The following is a 17973-nucleotide window of genomic DNA, read 5'->3' on the forward strand; positions in this document are numbered from 1 at the left end:
TCCATCTTGTGGCGAATTCGGTAAAGTTTATTCTTAATTGTTCTGCGCATGCGCACAACTATTTTCCATTCATTCGATTTAATTTTTTTTCCAATTTCTTTTTTAATTTTTCTTTAATTAATTGTCTTTTTAATTATTTTTCACCATCAATTCTCATCGATTGCTTTTTGTTTTCTTGTTTCTTCATATTTGTCATTTTAATTTCTTTGATGTTATTGGATAAATTACACTTCTTTACGGAATCGATTATTTAATAATCAAGTTAACCGGGCTTTTTATTTGTATGGGAGGAGCTTCATTTCTGGTTAGGTTGTTGTTGTTTTTTTCATTTTTTGTTCAATGTCAACAATGATTTTGATTGTTGATTGTTGATTGGAATGATTTAATTGGCTTAGTTTATTATTTCCGGTTTTTTTATTCAATAGTCGTTTGTCTAAATTTTGAGGGATCTGAGATAGTAGAGGAAATTTTGAAATGATCTCTAGTATGATGAATCCATTGGCAAGATTTTCGTTGGTAGCATTTAGAGGTAAGGATTTTAGTTTTGTTTTCTATGATTAACATTTTGTTTTTATTCTTGTTACTAATTTATGGTTTACTTTTATGTTTCATAGGTAATGGGGCTATTACTTCATTATCAGCTGTTAAAATTAGCAAGAGAAATTTTTCTGATAAAAATGAGATTGAAGTTTCTCTCACCTCTGATAATCCATTAACTGCAACCCTTAAACGTGGTACTGGTGGAAGATCATCTTTTAATGGTAATGTGGTAACTGTTTTTGGTGCAACTTGCCCGTTAGGCAAAGTTTTAGTCAGTAATTTAACTAGAAGAGGGACACAAGTTATTATTCCCTATCGTGGAGATCCTATGGAAGTGAGAGAGTTAAAAGTTTCTGGTGATTTAGGTCAAGTCATGTTTGTGGTAAGTTTTCCTTGGATCAAATTTATTTTAAAATATTAACATTGAAATTGATTTTTCTTTATAAATTTAGCCCTTCTCTTTACGAGATGAAGAATCATTATTCCGAGCTGTCAAATATTCTAATGTGGTTGTTAACTTGATTGGAACTTACTCTGATACTCCGTGAGAATCTTTTCTAAATTTAAACCATTAAATCAATTTCGTTCTAAACTTTCATCTAATATCTCTATCGATTATCCATTTTAGTTCTTTCACATTTAATGATACCAATGTTGATGGTGCTCGAAGAATTGCTAAAGTTAGTCGGCTTGCTGGTGTGAAAAAACTCGTTCATATGTCGGCTTTAAACGCAAGACCAGACCCAGAACCAGTTTGCTCTAAACTTGGAGCTCAATTTTTCAAAACTAAATACGAAGGTGAACTAGCGGTTCGAAATGAATTTCCAGACGCCATTGTTTTCCGACCTGGTTGGATGTTCGGTATTGCTGATCGTTTGTTCAACTATTACACTGCATCAGCTAGACGAACCTTTACAAAATCTATAGCCCTTTGGGGTCTTGGACAGGACATCTACAAGGAACCAGTTTATTTCATTGATGTTGTCCAGGGAATGGTAAATAGTATTTTCAATGAGTTTAACTACGGTGAAACTTATGAATGTGTTGGGTAAGATTATCTCACTATTTATGGTAAATTGTTTTTTTGTTTTTCTTCATTCACATACCTTTTTCTAACTCTTTAAATTGATTTTCAGACCTCGACGTTATGAACTGAAAGATATGGTTCGATACTTCAACGATTGGCTTAATATGGGAGAGAAAGATTACAAATACGTTTTTGATCTGAAATATTCTCCAATCACGAGAGCAGTAATCACTGTGCAAACACTAACATTGAAAAAACCGTTTGTTTGTTGGGGTTTAGTAGAAATCGTAAGCGAATTGGTTGATTTAGCTGAAAGTTTCATCAGATTTATTAATTTTCACTTTTATTCACTTGACAGGAGCACACTACAGACAAACTTACTCCCGGTGCAAAAACCCTAGTTGATCTTGGTGTTGATTTGACAAACTTGGAATCTAAAGCTAAATATGTCCTCTATCCTGCTAGAATAGGAGGTTGGTACGATAAACCTTTACATCAAATAGTGGAGCCATTACCTCCTCGATATCAACCTACCTATTAAAGTTCAGGTAAAATTCAGAGCTAATGAGATAATAATAAATATTGTTATTAATGTAACATAAAAATGAGAACAATTAAATGCTTCGTACAATTTAACTGATGATAAACAGTAAATAATTTCAGAAGCTTTCTCAAAAAATGTAAACCCTTTTAATGATTGGCAATAGTGTGTCAATCAATACTAATTTATTGTACTTTCAATATTGAAACAACAACAACAACAATTAACATATTCTCAAGCCATTTGCATAACAATAATTGCGTAAGTTGCCAAAGCTCCTAAAATTGTCAACATGAATTGCATATTAAGTTCAAAACAAGCCCAACCGGAAAGCTTCAACATTGGTGTATTAACTTTAGTAATTAAAAGTTGAGATTCCTGTTGGAAAGTCCAATCATCAATGTCACCCTGTTCAGCGATTTTAATACAGGAAATAATCGGCGCTGAATTGGCCTCACCAACTTCACTGGCAACCAAACATATCGCCATGAAACCAAGCGTATAATAGATAACATCTAACAACGAGATGAATGGAAAGATTTACAAAGATAATCAACCAATACAATGTAACAAATTTACCTGTGAAAACGTAACCAAATTCCCGAAATTCGGCCTTTTTAACGCCATGAATAACGGACTCGATTTTGACCGCTAAATTGAAGATGATACAAAGAACCCAAATGAAGGATGGAAAAGAATAATTTCTTTCAGCCTCCGTGATCATCTGCGATAAACGAGTGTGCATGATGTAAAGTTCCTGAACCTGATCACCTGATTTGATTATTCTTTCCCTTTGGATTCGTTTAACGAAACAATTATAATCGTTAATCTTACATAACATTGTTAAACAAATAGCGATGTACATCCCGAAAAAGAAACACTCATTACATATGACCAGATAAAGATACAAGGCCCAATCAGCGATCATGATGATTCTTATAACAAAATCAGGAGTTGAATCTGAATTTGAAACAATCAAATGAACATCAAATTTCCGGACAATTTAATCAACAATCAACTTACTTGCTGCATCTCCATAGAAAAGCCAATTAACATACTTATCGGTACTCGAGTGAAACATAAAGATGGATGCAAACAAAACATGTAAGAACACAAAACAGAAACAAATACCAGCAATTATCTTAATTGTTGTTCGCAATTGTAATAGACTCTTATCTTCATTGAGAGTTTTAATCCTTCCCAGAATCTGATTGGAACAACAAACATTACTGGTTATAAGAAATTGTCACCACATAAGATGAACATTTATTTACCTTGAATAGATTCATCAATGAATGATGCATCATGAAACGATAATCGAAACAAATTGCGACGATTCCAGTTCGAATGATCAAAGTTAATTGCTCGAAAACCTCGAAGATATTTTCAGTTGTCTTAACCACCGTCATCCAATTGAAAAATTTATGAGCAGTGTAAAAGTGAAGGACAAACAAAGTTAATCCATTCCAAGGAGTTAATCGTAAAATAAATTGCTGACCATCTCTGGGCCATGAGCCAAGATACTCGGACACTTTAATCATTGGTTTTAAGATCTAATTTTAACCACGAGAATCATTTTAATTGTTGTAACATTAGATTAACAGATTAAATTGTTTACTCACTTCGAGATGATGAGTTTCACCCGGAGTCTCGGGTCGGCTTTCGGTTTGGGTAAATAACTTGGTCTTTGATCCTCTCATCGCTTGGTACTTTTAATTGCACTCAATTTGATATGATTAATCCGATTTCCAATCAATGATTAAGGATCAACTTAACTCTTGCAAATAAAACAAAAAAAAACTTTGATCAACTGGACATCAATTGATGGGAACAAATTGAAGCAAATCAATGGTCACGCAAATGTGAATCAACCTCAATCTTGATTCAATTGTATTGATTTTAAATTGACCTTCAATCGAATTAGTTATAAATTAATAACTTTGGTTAGTTAACTGATCATCTTCTTGATTAATCATCTAATTTTTCCCATGTTTGATTATGTGAATAATTTGATTTATGTTGAGTTTAAATGATTAACATGGACAAAGAAATAATTGAATTGAAGATAATCAAATTTACCAGGAATTGATCAAAATATGATGAACAATTAAGCGAAATGAAACCAATAACAAACACAATTTATTATTAGAGTAACAATTTATTTCCAAAATTAGATTAGAATCAATTAAATTGAATCAGAATTTATCAACAATCAATTGATCATTTTTCTCGTTTTCATTGACCAAGTAAAGGAAAACAAAAATAATCAATAGTGAATTTCCAATAAGAAAACTAATTGTCCATTAATCTAGTTAATCACTAATTGTTATTTTTAGAATTCATCCCAATTAACTTTAATTTTATTCTAAATTAAATTCTTTTCGCTTAATTAACTTGGCAATCAAATTTTTCTACTCAAAGACCGCGCCTACTTTTCCCTTTCCCTTTCTCTGTTTACTGTTTTGTTGCATTCCAATTCAATTGTAACTTAATTTTTGATTTTGTTTCGTTAATTGTTTTTCGTTTAATTGTTTCCAATTAATAGTTTTGTGGGCTCAATGTAAATTTACACTTAAAAAGTAACCCAATTGAGTTTGTTTTCTTCCTTTTGATTGGTAATTAGATTGAAAATGTTACCAGTTTGTTTGAAAACCATTTTTCTTGTTTCTTGTTTGTTATTGTTGGTTAATTTTACTAAATTAATTGGAGCCACATTACATCCGACAATTAGTTTTATTTCACCCGAAAAGGTTGTCCTTGTTGGCGATACTGTTGACCTACAGTGTGCTATCCAATATCCACAAGATTATCCAGTAATTTGGGTTAAAATTGACCGAGAAGATCCAAGGAACACCCTGTTCATTTCCAAGAATGCTGGACTCTCTATACCGGACAACCGATACTCCATTCGCCATGATGATGCCAGTTACACTTACACTTTACAATTGTCCAAAATAAGAGAAACAGATTCGGGAACTTATGAGTGCCAAGTGATCACAGGTACAGCCAGTAGAGTGACAGCTGATGTTAATGTTACCGTTCGAGTGCCACCGACAATTGTTGACAATAGTACTCGGGTCGTTACGACCTTTGAAGGAGCTTCAATTGAGCTGGTCTGCTATGCCACTGGACACCCTCGGCCTCTCATCAGTTGGCGTCGACAAAACAACGATATTTTACCAACAGGAAGCTCCGTTTATTTTGGTAACATCCTGTTGATCCACAATATCACCAAGGAGGACAGAGGAACCTATTATTGTATCGCCAACAACAGCGTCGGATTGGAGGCCAAACGTAATGTTGGCGTTAGAGTTGAATTCGCACCTTCAATCACAGCACCAATGGATGTTTATCGACAAGCTATTGATTACTCCCTTGAGCTCGAATGTGTCACCGAGGGTTTCCCACTGGTCGAGGTTTATTGGTTGAAAGATCATTATCGTCTAAATGACGCTACAGGCGTTGAAATAAATTCCGTACAAACTTCAAACGAGGTTTCGTCTTCTACTCTTCGTATCGCCCGTTTAAAATCCGATGATTTCGGTGAATATGTTTGCCAAGCGACCAATAAACTCGGTTCAACATCAAAAGTAATTCGAGTTGAACAAAGTTCTGAACCGATTTACCATCATGCTTATTTATCATTAGCATCTTCATCAACGAACCTACAAAACTCATACTTATTAACACTCGCAACTGTGATTGTTTTGAAACAATTAACAATCTAAATTATCTCATATCTCACATGAAATTATGCCTTTTTAATCAACGATCAAATCACCTTGTGATGAGAAATTAAATATTTCTCTCCCTTAAATTTGACACCACTTTGCATTCAACAATTAACCACAATTAACATGACCAAGTTTTGCTGAAAATGTTAACCAGTTAATTGCTGTTAACTAAATTATCTTCATTCCATCCACCATTCCTTTGCCTAGAAAACAAAAATCTCACAATCAAGACAAACTCACAATCTACAATTTGATTAGCAACTTAATCAAATTTATGATTCATCTAATTGCAATCAATTTACTTTATCTTCTAATGGATGAATTTTTTTTTCATATACTCTCACGAATCTCAATTTTCAACAATCAACAGCTCATCATAATCAACTGTTGATTGTCAAACTGTCAATCCTGATGATCAATCATTTTTATACTTTGGACTATTGCCTGTTAATTGCTCTCTTAATCACTTTGATTAATAATTAAATTTCACCTTTTGTTTCAATAGAACAATAAAAAGTGGGACAATTTAATTTAAAAAGATTTTAATTGTGAATTTGATTCGAAGATTGTTGAAATTAATTCCAATGCTCAACATTATTTTCTTCTTAAATTGTGTAACTTTAAACATGATTACAGATCTTATTGCACTGATTTAATTATGAGTGATAAATATTAGTTTGATGAATGACAAAAGAGAAACAGTAATTACATGATAATCAGGGAAAGTTGATTAAGTAAATCATCAGCTTGTTCAACTTTGTATTGTTTTTGGTTAAATTGTGGTCACATTTGATATTTTCTTTCAAATTTGATGATTGATTGAAAGATAATATCAATAATTTGATTGGTGGCATTTGAATGAGTATTTTTGACTAACCATTTTTTGTGTCAGTTAATTGAAGTTAATTAATAATCTAACATGAATGGAGAAACATTGAAAGTGAATAATTATCAGATAGAAATCATGATAATGATGAAGATAAATTAATGAGAATGTCAGTCAGAAGTAGATTAAGTGATTCTTAGAGAAAGTCCAACCTGGTGAATAGGAAGATGCGATTTCATTCAGATCACTTTGAGTATTTTTCCATTTGTTTTTCTTGATTGTGATTACACTTTGGATCATCTTCGTTTCTCTTTACGAGGTCTTTGATAAGGTGTAGGCCATTGCTTATTGTGAAGAAATTGGGTGAAATTCAATATAAATCCGAATACTGGTCCAAATGTAACTATGAAAGGTATTTTGTAAGGATCAGGAATAATTCTGATAACCGAATAGGGCCAATAGTTGATTACATAGCCAAGATAGAGAACCCAAATGAAATAAGAAACAATGTAAGTGAGAAGAGCAATAAAAGCTTTCCGATCATCTCGAGGATGATAGAAAGCAAATTCTTCCACCAGAACCGTAATTCCAATAGCAGAGTGAGTTATCTGATTCAACCACTCTGGATAATATGGTCGAGATGCAATGGGATAGATAAGTTCAGGATCTATTGCAAAGATCATCCAATAAACAAGGACAACAAACTGTAAACCAAATAAACGTAAGAAACAAAAAAAGAGATCATCAAATTAACAAGAAATAAACAATAACCATGAGGAAAAAATTTGTCACAATACAAACAAAATGAGAGCAAGAAAAAGTTGCGAATAAGAAAAATAAAAAATGAAAAAACTAACCAATCCTAATGGTAAGGCAAGTCCATGGTGAACAATGTCTCTCAGTTTAATTAATACACTTGACGATTGATTATGTTTAAAGGTTCCATCCGATGAGAGCAGGAAAAAATCACAGTAATTGATTAAGGTAAAAAGGATAAATTGTGTCAATAGATTCCAATAAGTTAAAAATTTAAGGGAACCACCAAAAGCACCAACACTTTCGTACGGAGGGACAGAGGGATGAGTGTTAATCCAACCGATGGCAAATCCATACATTACAAAACTAATCAAACGAAACAATTTAACACCGTAGACAAAGATTCCATTGTTATATCGGTAACTAGGAATCATGTTCATCTTTTTAGACATTATTGCTAAAGAAACAGAGTAAAACAATTAACTAATTGTCACAGAAACATTTAGACAAATGAGATTAACAATCTAAATAAGAATCAACAACAAACAAAGTAAACACTTTGCTCGAAGAATAACAGACTAAACGTACATCAATTTCCGTGAAAATAGGCAATAAATTTTAAATTTTCTTCGTTTTAATTAATGTTATTAAAATATTTTCGTATTTTTTTTCACTCCTTTTAATTTTTGTTGATTGTTGAATGTAAAATTCAATTCAATCATTGTGAATACGTTAAATTATCATTTATTCTATTGTTTTGAGGTGAAATTTTCGACGATTAGTTTTTAATTGTTGAATCTTTGGATCGTTTTGTTACTCGAATTGAAAAAAAAAATCTTCCAAATCAACTGAACCGAATTGTAATTTATCTTGTTAATCCAATTTGAAACAATTTAATTCTTAAAGAATTGGTTTTTATTTGGTTACCCTGAATGTCAATTAAGTAATTTCCCTGTGACTCTAAAGAATTACAAATTTACATTCAACTTGTTTACTAATCAACAAAAAATATTCTGTAATTAAACTGTTATTGGTTTGGAGGTGATAGTAAAAAATAGTAACCGGTATTTGATTTAAAAGAGAAAAACAAAATTCCATTTTCTTTTGCAAATTAACAAAGACCAGAGAATTTAATTGGTTACTGGTGATCAGAGGATTAGATGATAATTGTTCCACCAAATCAAGCAACGATTTACAACCCATGTGATTGAATGAGTAGTAAAAGTGGTCCAATTGAAGAACAACAATAATTGTCATCATTTTGGATTTTTTTTCTCTTCTTCTTCCTCTCTCATTTTACTGTTTGTATGTTAGTGTGTTTTTAATCCTTTTTTTTATTACATCTACACAGTGTTCCAGAAATAATCTGGATACTGGTTGGGGATGAGAATGCGTTGAACCACCTTGTTAGAGAACCTACCTGGATAAGTCAACTCTCTTCACGTCGACAGCGCACTGAGCCATAACTTACCCTCCCCTCTTTTTTTGGTAAACTTGATGACCACTCTGTATGTTACCTGTTTACTGGTCAACTCTTGTTTTCTTTCTCTCTTTTTCTTTTTCTTCTTCTCTCTCTTCTCGTTGTTGTTTTCTTTTTTTTTTGCTATTTTGTTGATATTCTTTCTGTTATTACCTGTAGTTGATGTTGTTTCCACTTGAAAAATATTTTTCGATTGGAATTATTTTGTGTTAACCTTTTTTTTCTCTTCTTCTTCATTTCTTCTCTATTGATAATTGTTGCCATCCATTGATTTGTTCATCAGTGTGTTTACAGATTGTTTACCTTGATCGTAATAATAATGTCACAAGATCATATGGTACCGTTGATCCAACAAAAAGCCAACGAAAATGGAGGCCAATTAGTGAGCGAAAAAAAATACACTTTTCCACTTGGTGGTAACAATAATAATATCAATGAATCAAGAATTTTGGAAGTGACCATTAAAGAGAAATGTGATACCGATTATTCAATGATCACTTGGCCTGCTGCTCCCGTGTTGTCAAAATTTATGATTAAACATCGATCTCAATTCGCTGGTAAAAGAATCTTGGAATTGGGTAGTGGTACTGGACTTTGTGGTATCGTTGGTGCTCTTCTTGGGGCTAAATTGATTGTTACTGATTCTCATTTGGCCCGTCAAAAGTCGAGCCTTCTCGATGTCAACATTTTACAGAATAATTTAATCATTGGTACAGATGATTCGATTGAAGATATCGATCCGAAAGTGATACACATTTTCCCGTTAACTTGGGGCAGATTTACTGGTGTTTTCTTTAAGATTCCTCTGATTGATGCGATAATTGCTTCCGATTGTTTCTATGATCCAAATGATTTCGAGGATATTTTGATGACCTTAGCCTATTTTATGACCCGTAATCCTGAGACTGTTTGCTATACCACTTATCAAGTTCGCAATTCAAGTTGGAACATTGAATGTGTCATGAAAAGATGGAATCTTCATTGTGAATGTGTTCATGTTGATTATGAGGACGATGATGGTGATTATGACCAATCTCAAGGACAACGATCGAGAAGCACAATTCTAATATACAAGATAACCAGAGAACCTCGTACTTGAACAATCAAGGAAAAAAATGGCAACAAACAAACAAAACTAACTCAATGGGAAAATAAACATAACCAATTTGGTCAATTATTTTTACCATTAACCAGCATCATTAACAATCATCGTAATCATCAATTATCATTTTAAAAATTATTATTATTATTATTATATCACCACTATCATCATTTTCATTCATCATTCATCATCCAGTACAACAACTATTCAAAAACTTGTAACTTTTATTTTCATCACAAAAAAACTTATATTTTTCCGTTCTGATTAATATGAATTCTGGACTCAAATCGGAAGTTGAAAGGTTGTGGTTGAGGTTCAACTTTTACCTCACTTAAAGTGACCAAAGTTATCAAATGAAATTGAAATTGTATTTTTTTTATGAGTATTTATTAAGAAGAGACAATTGAACGTAATTGCAATGACACTTCTTCCTGTTGATTCAAATTAATTGTAATCAAATGATTGTCGATTTTTTTTCATCGCACTTCAATTTAAAAAATTAGCGATACTATTAGATTTTTTGACCTGAAATTTATACAATATTATCTCTCGTATATTAGCCATAAGAATATAAAATTTCAGTTGAATACACTAAATGCTACGGTTTCTACGAATGTTTGATCAAAAAGTCTCAAACTTTCCCCCCACAGGTTAGAAGCTAAAAGATTCAAAGAGATCTTAATTTAATGAAGTCTTGGGCTAATCAGGAAACAAAAATTCAATTTAAATGCCGGACAAAATGCCAATGGTGGTGATATTTGATGATCTGTATTGATCGAGTTTAAGTTTCAGTGGTTTGATTGTGATTCAATTTGATTGTTACATGTATATGAATGAAAGGGTAAATTTCAATCAAAGTGCAATTGATAATATTAAATTATTGTTGACGTAGATGGTGAATATTGACAAATTGATCAACATGATTCTAGATCAATTAAATGCTGCAAAAATAAACGCTCATATTTTAAAGAGATTCAATCATCGGGTAATAATTTAGCTCCATTGATACCACGAACGGACACTTTTTTTGGCCTAACCAAAAGACCGTGACCTGGTTTACAAGTGAAATACCGTTTACCCTGGACGGAACCGTCGTTTTTGCCATTGGCACTTCTCAATTCTAATCCAAGCCAAGTACCTTGAGCAAAATCGACTGGACCAATATACCTCACAACTCCAACCTCATTGTTAACGAAAACATTTACTCCAAGGGTCAACCAGGACGACGGAGGTGCTGATAATAGTAAAGAGTTTGGGTTGTTATTATAATTATTAATTGGTGATGATAAAGATGATGATGAATTATTATGATTGTATATTGATGAATGAGGATAAGAGGTTGGTGAGAATGATGATGATTTAAGAGATGAACGGGATCGTAATCGACGCATTGATAGTGGACTTTTGGCTCTTTCAGATGAACTTCGACTTAGAGTTAAACTACATTCTGAGCTTTCATCATCAGCAATTGTCTTATCATTTGGTGTCGATTGGTAATGATTATTATTATTATTGTTCGAGGATAAGGAATGATTCATATTCTTGGTGACCCTTAATATCCTTCCCGGTGGTACAAATAGTCCATGTAATGGTTTACAATCAAAATATTTAACTCCCTCAACGGATCCATCATTTTTACCGATCGCCTTTGATAATTCAATTCCATACCAAATACCCGAAGCGAATGATGTTTCGCCGACAAAACGGACAACACCAATTCGTTTATCGGTCAATATAACTCTATCTCCAACTTCGGCAACATTGGCAGTTCGATATTTCAATGAATTAAGACCTAAAAAAATAGACAAACAACATTTAATTTCTCAACAATTATCATCAACAATCAACTTACCTGTCTCAACTTTCGGTGTAACATGAGACACATCAACTCCCGGATGATTAACGATTCGTATTGTTTGACTTGTACCTTTAACGTTTCGCCAAAGGTTATCGTATTTACATATTTTACTTATCGGTGCGAAGATACCATGATTAGGTGGACATCTAATAAAAATTTAAATACAATTAAAAAGTTAATCAGGGTTACAGTTAATAGGATAATGAATTTCAATCTAAAGTAACAATTTAAACCTCTCCTCGTTTGAACACTTAATCTGCATATAATATTAATGACAATCATATAAAGATTTATAATTTGTGAGTGGATAAAATTAATTGATGCGTAAAAAGTTAATTTAAAATTATTAATTGGATTGTGATTAAGCTAAATATATAATTGGAAATTGGCTGCAGCTGATTTTAGGAAAGTTAATTGTGTTATTTTGCCTTTAAATTGTATTTGATTTAAAGATTTAAATTAGAGGGGGAATCATTTTTTTCATTCTTGTCATTTAAGCGTAACAATAATAAATTATTGACTAAAATTTTCGAAACAATTGATCAACTTAATTGTAATTATTGATTCAATTGATTGGTATGGTTAAGTAATTAGAGGCAAAAAGAAACAATTACTTCAATGTATTAATAATATTCAAGTTAATTTATCTAAATTAAAAGGAAAGATTTGAAATGATAACAAAGTTACGATTATCAACTAATCACTAATCACTAATTACTAATCAAGAAGGAACCAGGTCTGATTAAGTGACAATTTAAAAAAAAAGGTGTACCCATTAAAGAGACACAAATTGTGTTTAGAACAGTTTAATTGTTAATTTGGTTCCTTATAATAAAATTGTCAATTAATTGAAAAGATAGCAATCAAATAATTGGAACACAATTTGGAGAGAGAGGAAAAAAAGTTCAATCAATTTGTTTGGATAAAAAATTTTCTTACCTAAAATAAGTTACTCCTTGAAAGTTACCATCGTGTTTACCCTCGGGCTCTTCGAGTTCAACTCCAGCCCAAATTCCGGGTGCAAATTGTGTCGCACCACAGAATCTTAAGATACCCGATTTAACACCGTTGATAACCACCTTATCCCCTAATTGTAATCCTAGTGCTTGAAGAACAACTTTACCTGTAACTGGACCTTCAAAGGTAAACGTTTCACCAGGAATTGTGGCTAGAAATGCTTTCTCGAGGAGCGCTCTTAGTTCAATGGCCACTTCAACGGCCCCTTGTTTGGCGAGTATACTTGAATTAAGAAGGGTAGTTGGGTCGGGAACACAGTCAAGAGCAGTTCGTCCGTGATCATCTTTTAATAATACATTTGCTCCATGTTTAAGAAGCACTTTAACTGAATCGATACATAAATTGGCCGCTGCGATGTGTAAAGGTGTCCCACCCTCGAAGTCATGGCAAACATCATCGATACAGGTTCGATCGCTAATGGTCAATAGGTAGTCAACAATTTCTGAGACATCAAAATAAACGGCATAATGAATAGCTGCCATATCTGTCCATCGGCATCTAATACCGATATCAGCTCCTTTTGAGATGAGAAGATGAACTGTTCGAAGGGCAGCTCGAACATCACCAACCCCTGATGAACCCGCTTTACAGGCATAATGAAGTAACGTCATATCGGTAAGTCCATCTTTGTCATTATGATGGGCACCTCGTTTAAGTATTTCCTTGACCAATAGTTCAATGCAATATTGTATTTGGGGTACCCATTGTCTTAGAATGGCAAATAATTGTGATATCGTTGTCTCTGGATTGGTCAATATTTCGCGACAATTGTGACATTGGATGTTGAAAAAAGTTGTATCTAATTGTTCACAGGTTTTACAAAAAGGTGGATCCGAGGCAATGTGAATCTTGGACGATGTCCACTTAGGTTCAAAGGTCATTATCTCATAACCATTTTGAGGTTCAATGGTAAGGGAGCCATTAAAAGGGAAACCATTTCCATTGGTATTATCACTGCCACTGTGACCATTTGATGATAAATATTCAGTGGATGAGATGGATGAGGATGAATTGAGAGTAGGGCTTGACCAATGTCCACTTTTGATTACATTTGTATCACCATTTGTTGTTGCCATTTTACGTGCTAAGCAATTAGTAAACAATTAACACAAGGTTACAAGAGAGAGAAAAAAAGAAATTAAAATTTGTGATTAGTGAACATTCAAGGTAAATTTTCATTGTTTTGATTTCCTTTCTTGTGGAAATTTCAATCAAATTATAGCAACAACAATTAACTGATGATTATAAGTTACACTTTAATCATTGAGGAAACACACACAATTGATTTTAACCATTCGTTACTTGAACACAATCACTGATTCTAATCAAGAAAACAAGAAATAAGTTAAATCGTGACTTAATAAATATTAAGAAAATTTAATAACAAAGATAATAATGAAGATTTTAATCTCTCACCCATGATTGAAGAAACAATTAATTATGAAAGAGGAGAGAGAGAGAGAGAGGGAGAGCAGACTATCAGAATAGCCGGATTAAAAATACATGATGATGAGTATAAATTGAAATGAAATACTGATTGATTAATGAATAAACAATTTAGGAAAAAAAAGTAAAGAGGAAGAAAGAATCAAAAATGATAAAGAGGAAAAGAGAAAGACTAGATTATAGATGATGGATGTTAATTGACAATTGAATAATCATTTCATGATAATTTCAGGGAAGTTGATCATAAATTCAATTGTTGAATGATGATCATGGTGGTTAGAGTAACATTCATATTCCTTGAAGATACATTAGCACGTAAAGGTTAAGTTTTTCAAGATCAAAACCAAAGAGATATGAAAATGATTGAAGAAGAAGATAAAAAGTGAGTTGATGATAAAAGGATGGAGTGAGAGAGAGAGAAAGATGAGAAGATGAAGATAAAATTTAAGGAAGAGATGAGATGTTGATTGTGATCTTCTGAATTGAGACAGTTAACATGACGAATGACAAAACAATAATAGGAACTAACAAGTACAATTGGGACAAACAATTTGAACACAATCAATATTAGTGGCGATACGGGAACAAAAAACGATTAACAATTAACAATTAAGAAAAGGAAATTGTTGATTGTTGTGTGAAAATTGAGAGAGAAAAAAAGTCTAATATAAACAGATACGGAACTTGAAACTGAGGTCAGTTAAATGATATAAATGATCCAGTTTCGGGTTGTTTTGTTATTGGATATTTCATTTTGGTTACAAATAAGTGAAACCATAATGAGTGAGTATTAGAGCTTGATGATAATTAATTGTTACTATTAAATTGAAACTAAATTGATTAGAAACACAAATAAAAAAGACCACAAGTACTTGAATTGTGTTTCAATTGATTGGAAACTCATCATGATTACTATTGTTGATATAAGGTGATAAATTCATTTCGATCTGGAATAAATAGTTGATCGAATAATTTAAAAGTCCAACAGCAATTTAATCAAATTAATTCTTTCAACTATTTTTAGTTAAATTTGATAATCATTCGATGGTCAACTTTAAAGTAACTGTTACAATTTAACTTCTGTAATCCTACAAACACAGAGGTGAGAGATCAATGGTTGGATTAGATTGGTGATTGATTAGAAAATCTTCATTGATCAAATACTAACCAGATACAATTTAATCATCCAAATTTGAAAGACAATCGTTGAGCTGAAATCGTTTACAATTTGATGAATCAACTAAAGGTGAGGTGAAAGATTAAGTTGATTTTAGTTGAAAGTTCATTCAGGTAAACGGAATGAGGGCTCGGATTATTTTTTGAGAAATTGCAAACAACAAACAATAAGTTACACTAATGTTGATTGTAATTGTTGTTTACAATGAAGGATTTAACAATTAAAGGGAAAAGGTGAAAAAAGGGCAAAGATTTCATTGTAACATTTAATAAAATTTATCTTTTTCTAGATGATGTTAATCACAAGGTAACTAGAAGTTGAATCATTAAAATGCTCATCGAAATCACCTGAAAACAAAACAAATTAAACTAAATTATGGTAACAATAACAAACGGGAAAACTAAACAATCAACAAAACAAAACAAATGAATGAAAATTTTTAGATACCGAAGCTAGTCGATCTATTCAGCCAGTCAGTCTATCAGCAAACGACTTGAGTCGAAGCCGAAAATCAATCAACTTGGTCGACTGAAGTTAGTCGACTTTGAGTCGAATTAAATGCAAAATTGACTTGAATTTCGAGTCATATCGTCCATTCAAAAATCGAGTGTACCAACTGATAGATTTTCTGGTTTTGAATTTAGTATAAAAAGCTTCAATTAGCCCCAGAGAAAGGTGGAAATGTAGTTTTCAAAGAGAAATCTTTTCACAAGGCTTATGAAGCCATTTCAAGCTAATGTTTTAACTCAATGATCTTCATTTGCCTCCATCTGTCAAACAATTTACGAAACAATTTAAAATCTAAAACTCTTTTTCTCCAGGTACCCGAGTTGTTGACTCGTAATTAAAAAGAGCTAAAACTTTTAGCCTAAAAGAAGAGCCAAAGGATGGACATAAATATCAGAACCAAAATATCTGCACCTTTGACAATCATAAACAGAAAAGTAACATTACAATTTAGAGTAGCCGAAGACCTAACCTAATTTAAAAAAACACAATTAACTGAACAATTAAGTCCATTTTCATCTGTAGCTTGACCCTTGAGCTGAAAAAAATAAGCTCAAAGTGAAAATATTGAGCTGACGGACATTCATGTATCTTGAGTCTGAGGAAACTTTGTCACAATACAAACAAAATAAGAGCAAGAAAAAGTTGCGAATAAGAAAAATAAAAAATGAAAAAACTAACCAATCCTAATGGTAAGGCAAGTCCATGGTGAACAATGTCTCTCAGTTTAATTAATACACTTGACGATTGATTATGTTTAAAGGTTCCATCCGATGAGAGCAGGAAAAAATCACAGTAATTGATTAAGGTAAAAAGGATAAATTGTGTCAATAGATTCCAATAAGTTAAAAATTTAAGGGAACCACCAAAAGCACCAACACTTTCGTACGGAGGGACAGAGGGATGAGTGTTAATCCAACCGATGGCAAATCCATACATTACAAAACTAATCAAACGAAACAATTTAACACCGTAGACAAAGATTCCATTGTTATATCGGTAACTAGGAATCATGTTCATCTTTTTAGACATTATTGCTAAAGAAACAGAGTAAAACAATTAACTAATTGTCACAGAAACATTTAGACAAATGAGATTAACAATCTAAATAAGAATCAACAACAAACAAAGTAAACACTTTGCTCGAAGAATAACAGACTAAACGTACATCAATTTCCGTGAAAATAGACACCGTATTTTCGTATTTTTTTTTCACTCCTTTTAATTGTTTGTTGATTGTTGAATGTAAAATTCAATTCTAATCATTGTGAATACGTTAAATTATCATTTATTCTATTGTTTTGAGGTGAAATTTTCGACGATTGGTTTTTAATTGTTGAATCTTTGGATCGTTTTGTTACTCGAAGTGAAAAAAATCTTCCAAATCAATTGAACCAAATTTTAATTCTCATCTGGCCCTTCAAAAGTCGGGCCTTCTCGATCTCCACATTTTACAGAATAATTAAGAATAATATGAATTCTGGACTCAAATCGGAAGTTGAAAGGTTGTGGTTGAGGTTCAACTTTTACTTCACTTAAAGTGACCAAAGTTATCAAATGAAATTGAAATTGTATTTTTTTTATGAGTATTTATCAAGAAGAGACAATTGAACGTAATTGCAATGACACTTCTTCCTGTTGATTCAAATTAATTGTAATCCAACTTTTTGAAAAAAAAGTTCGACAATCAACGTTTTTTTTCTTTGATTGTATAAATTTCCTGTTACTCTGATCGGTTCATCATCTTCATCATAATCATAAGTAAATGGTGATGAAAGAGTTTAATTTAATTACTTGAGAAATTGAAAACTCACAAGAATTAATTTACATTATGGTTAAGTGAAATTTTTAATTTGATTCTTACAACTATGACTAATCTATTCAGTCTAGATTAATTTTGTTTCTATTCTGAGATATTTGAGAAAGACTAATTTAATATCATTCAACCAGAATTTATTAGAA

General features: G+C 32.1%; 7 protein-coding genes across 10 annotated transcripts; 3 read left to right on the forward strand and 4 right to left on the reverse strand.

Moving 5' to 3' along the window:
- The first annotated feature begins 328 nt into the window (after positions 1-328).
- LOC128392561 (NADH dehydrogenase [ubiquinone] 1 alpha subcomplex subunit 9, mitochondrial-like) lies at positions 329-2203 on the forward strand. The gene is made up of 6 exons (XM_053352601.1): positions 329-529; positions 615-922; positions 993-1084; positions 1169-1588; positions 1677-1854; positions 1926-2203. Exons 1-6 carry the CDS (start codon positions 475-477, stop codon positions 2106-2108), a joined length of 1236 nt encoding a protein of 411 aa, XP_053208576.1. The 5' UTR covers positions 329-474; the 3' UTR covers positions 2109-2203.
- Positions 2204-2331: 128 nt separating this feature from the next.
- Positions 2332-3988, reverse strand: LOC128392562 (uncharacterized). The gene is made up of 5 exons (XM_053352603.1): positions 3731-3988; positions 3383-3661; positions 3132-3315; positions 2688-3068; positions 2332-2623 (listed from the first exon to the last, which is right to left on the reverse strand). The coding sequence occupies exons 1-5, from the start codon at positions 3806-3808 to the stop codon at positions 2343-2345; spliced, it is 1203 nt and encodes a 400-aa protein (XP_053208578.1). The 5' UTR covers positions 3809-3988; the 3' UTR covers positions 2332-2342.
- Positions 3989-4574: 586 nt separating this feature from the next.
- On the forward strand, positions 4575-6421 carry LOC128392563 (lachesin-like). Its single transcript, XM_053352604.1, has one exon. It carries the CDS (start codon positions 4739-4741, stop codon positions 5834-5836), a length of 1098 nt encoding a protein of 365 aa, XP_053208579.1. The 5' UTR covers positions 4575-4738; the 3' UTR covers positions 5837-6421.
- Positions 6368-7969, reverse strand: LOC128392566 (androgen-induced gene 1 protein-like). Its single transcript, XM_053352607.1, has 2 exons — positions 7526-7969; positions 6368-7372 (listed from the first exon to the last, which is right to left on the reverse strand). Exons 1-2 carry the CDS (start codon positions 7874-7876, stop codon positions 6965-6967), a joined length of 759 nt encoding a protein of 252 aa, XP_053208582.1. The 5' UTR covers positions 7877-7969; the 3' UTR covers positions 6368-6964.
- A 771-nt stretch (positions 7970-8740) lies between these two features.
- Positions 8741-10419, forward strand: LOC128392564 (histone-arginine methyltransferase METTL23-like). Its single transcript, XM_053352605.1, has 2 exons — positions 8741-8932; positions 9188-10419. The coding sequence occupies exon 2, from the start codon at positions 9224-9226 to the stop codon at positions 10001-10003; it is 780 nt and encodes a 259-aa protein (XP_053208580.1). The 5' UTR covers positions 8741-8932; positions 9188-9223; the 3' UTR covers positions 10004-10419.
- Positions 10420-10758: 339 nt separating this feature from the next.
- LOC128392548 (CAP-Gly domain-containing linker protein 3-like) lies at positions 10759-17147 on the reverse strand. 4 transcript variants are annotated; one of them, XM_053352586.1, is made up of 5 exons: positions 16693-17147; positions 15496-15567; positions 12804-13965; positions 11859-12010; positions 10759-11798 (listed from the first exon to the last, which is right to left on the reverse strand). In XM_053352586.1, the coding sequence occupies exons 3-5, from the start codon at positions 13955-13957 to the stop codon at positions 10981-10983; spliced, it is 2124 nt and encodes a 707-aa protein (XP_053208561.1). In that variant the 5' UTR covers positions 13958-13965; positions 15496-15567; positions 16693-17147; the 3' UTR covers positions 10759-10980. The 4 variants fall into 4 exon arrangements, with proteins under 4 accessions (XP_053208561.1, XP_053208560.1, XP_053208559.1 ...); XM_053352585.1 differs by lacking the exon at positions 15496-15567 and having other exon boundaries at positions 16693-17146; XM_053352584.1 differs by lacking the exon at positions 16693-17147 and having other exon boundaries at positions 15496-15944.
- Positions 16595-17043, reverse strand: LOC128392497 (uncharacterized). The gene is made up of 2 exons (XM_053352524.1): positions 16693-17043; positions 16595-16618 (listed from the first exon to the last, which is right to left on the reverse strand). The coding sequence occupies exons 1-2, from the start codon at positions 17041-17043 to the stop codon at positions 16595-16597; spliced, it is 375 nt and encodes a 124-aa protein (XP_053208499.1).
- Positions 17148-17973: the final 826 nt, after the last annotated feature.

Source organism: Panonychus citri, unplaced genomic scaffold, assembly GCF_014898815.1.
Source record: "Panonychus citri isolate SS breed McGregor unplaced genomic scaffold, ASM1489881v1 Contig00136, whole genome shotgun sequence".
NCBI classification, from domain to species: Eukaryota; Metazoa; Arthropoda; class Arachnida; order Trombidiformes; family Tetranychidae; genus Panonychus; species Panonychus citri.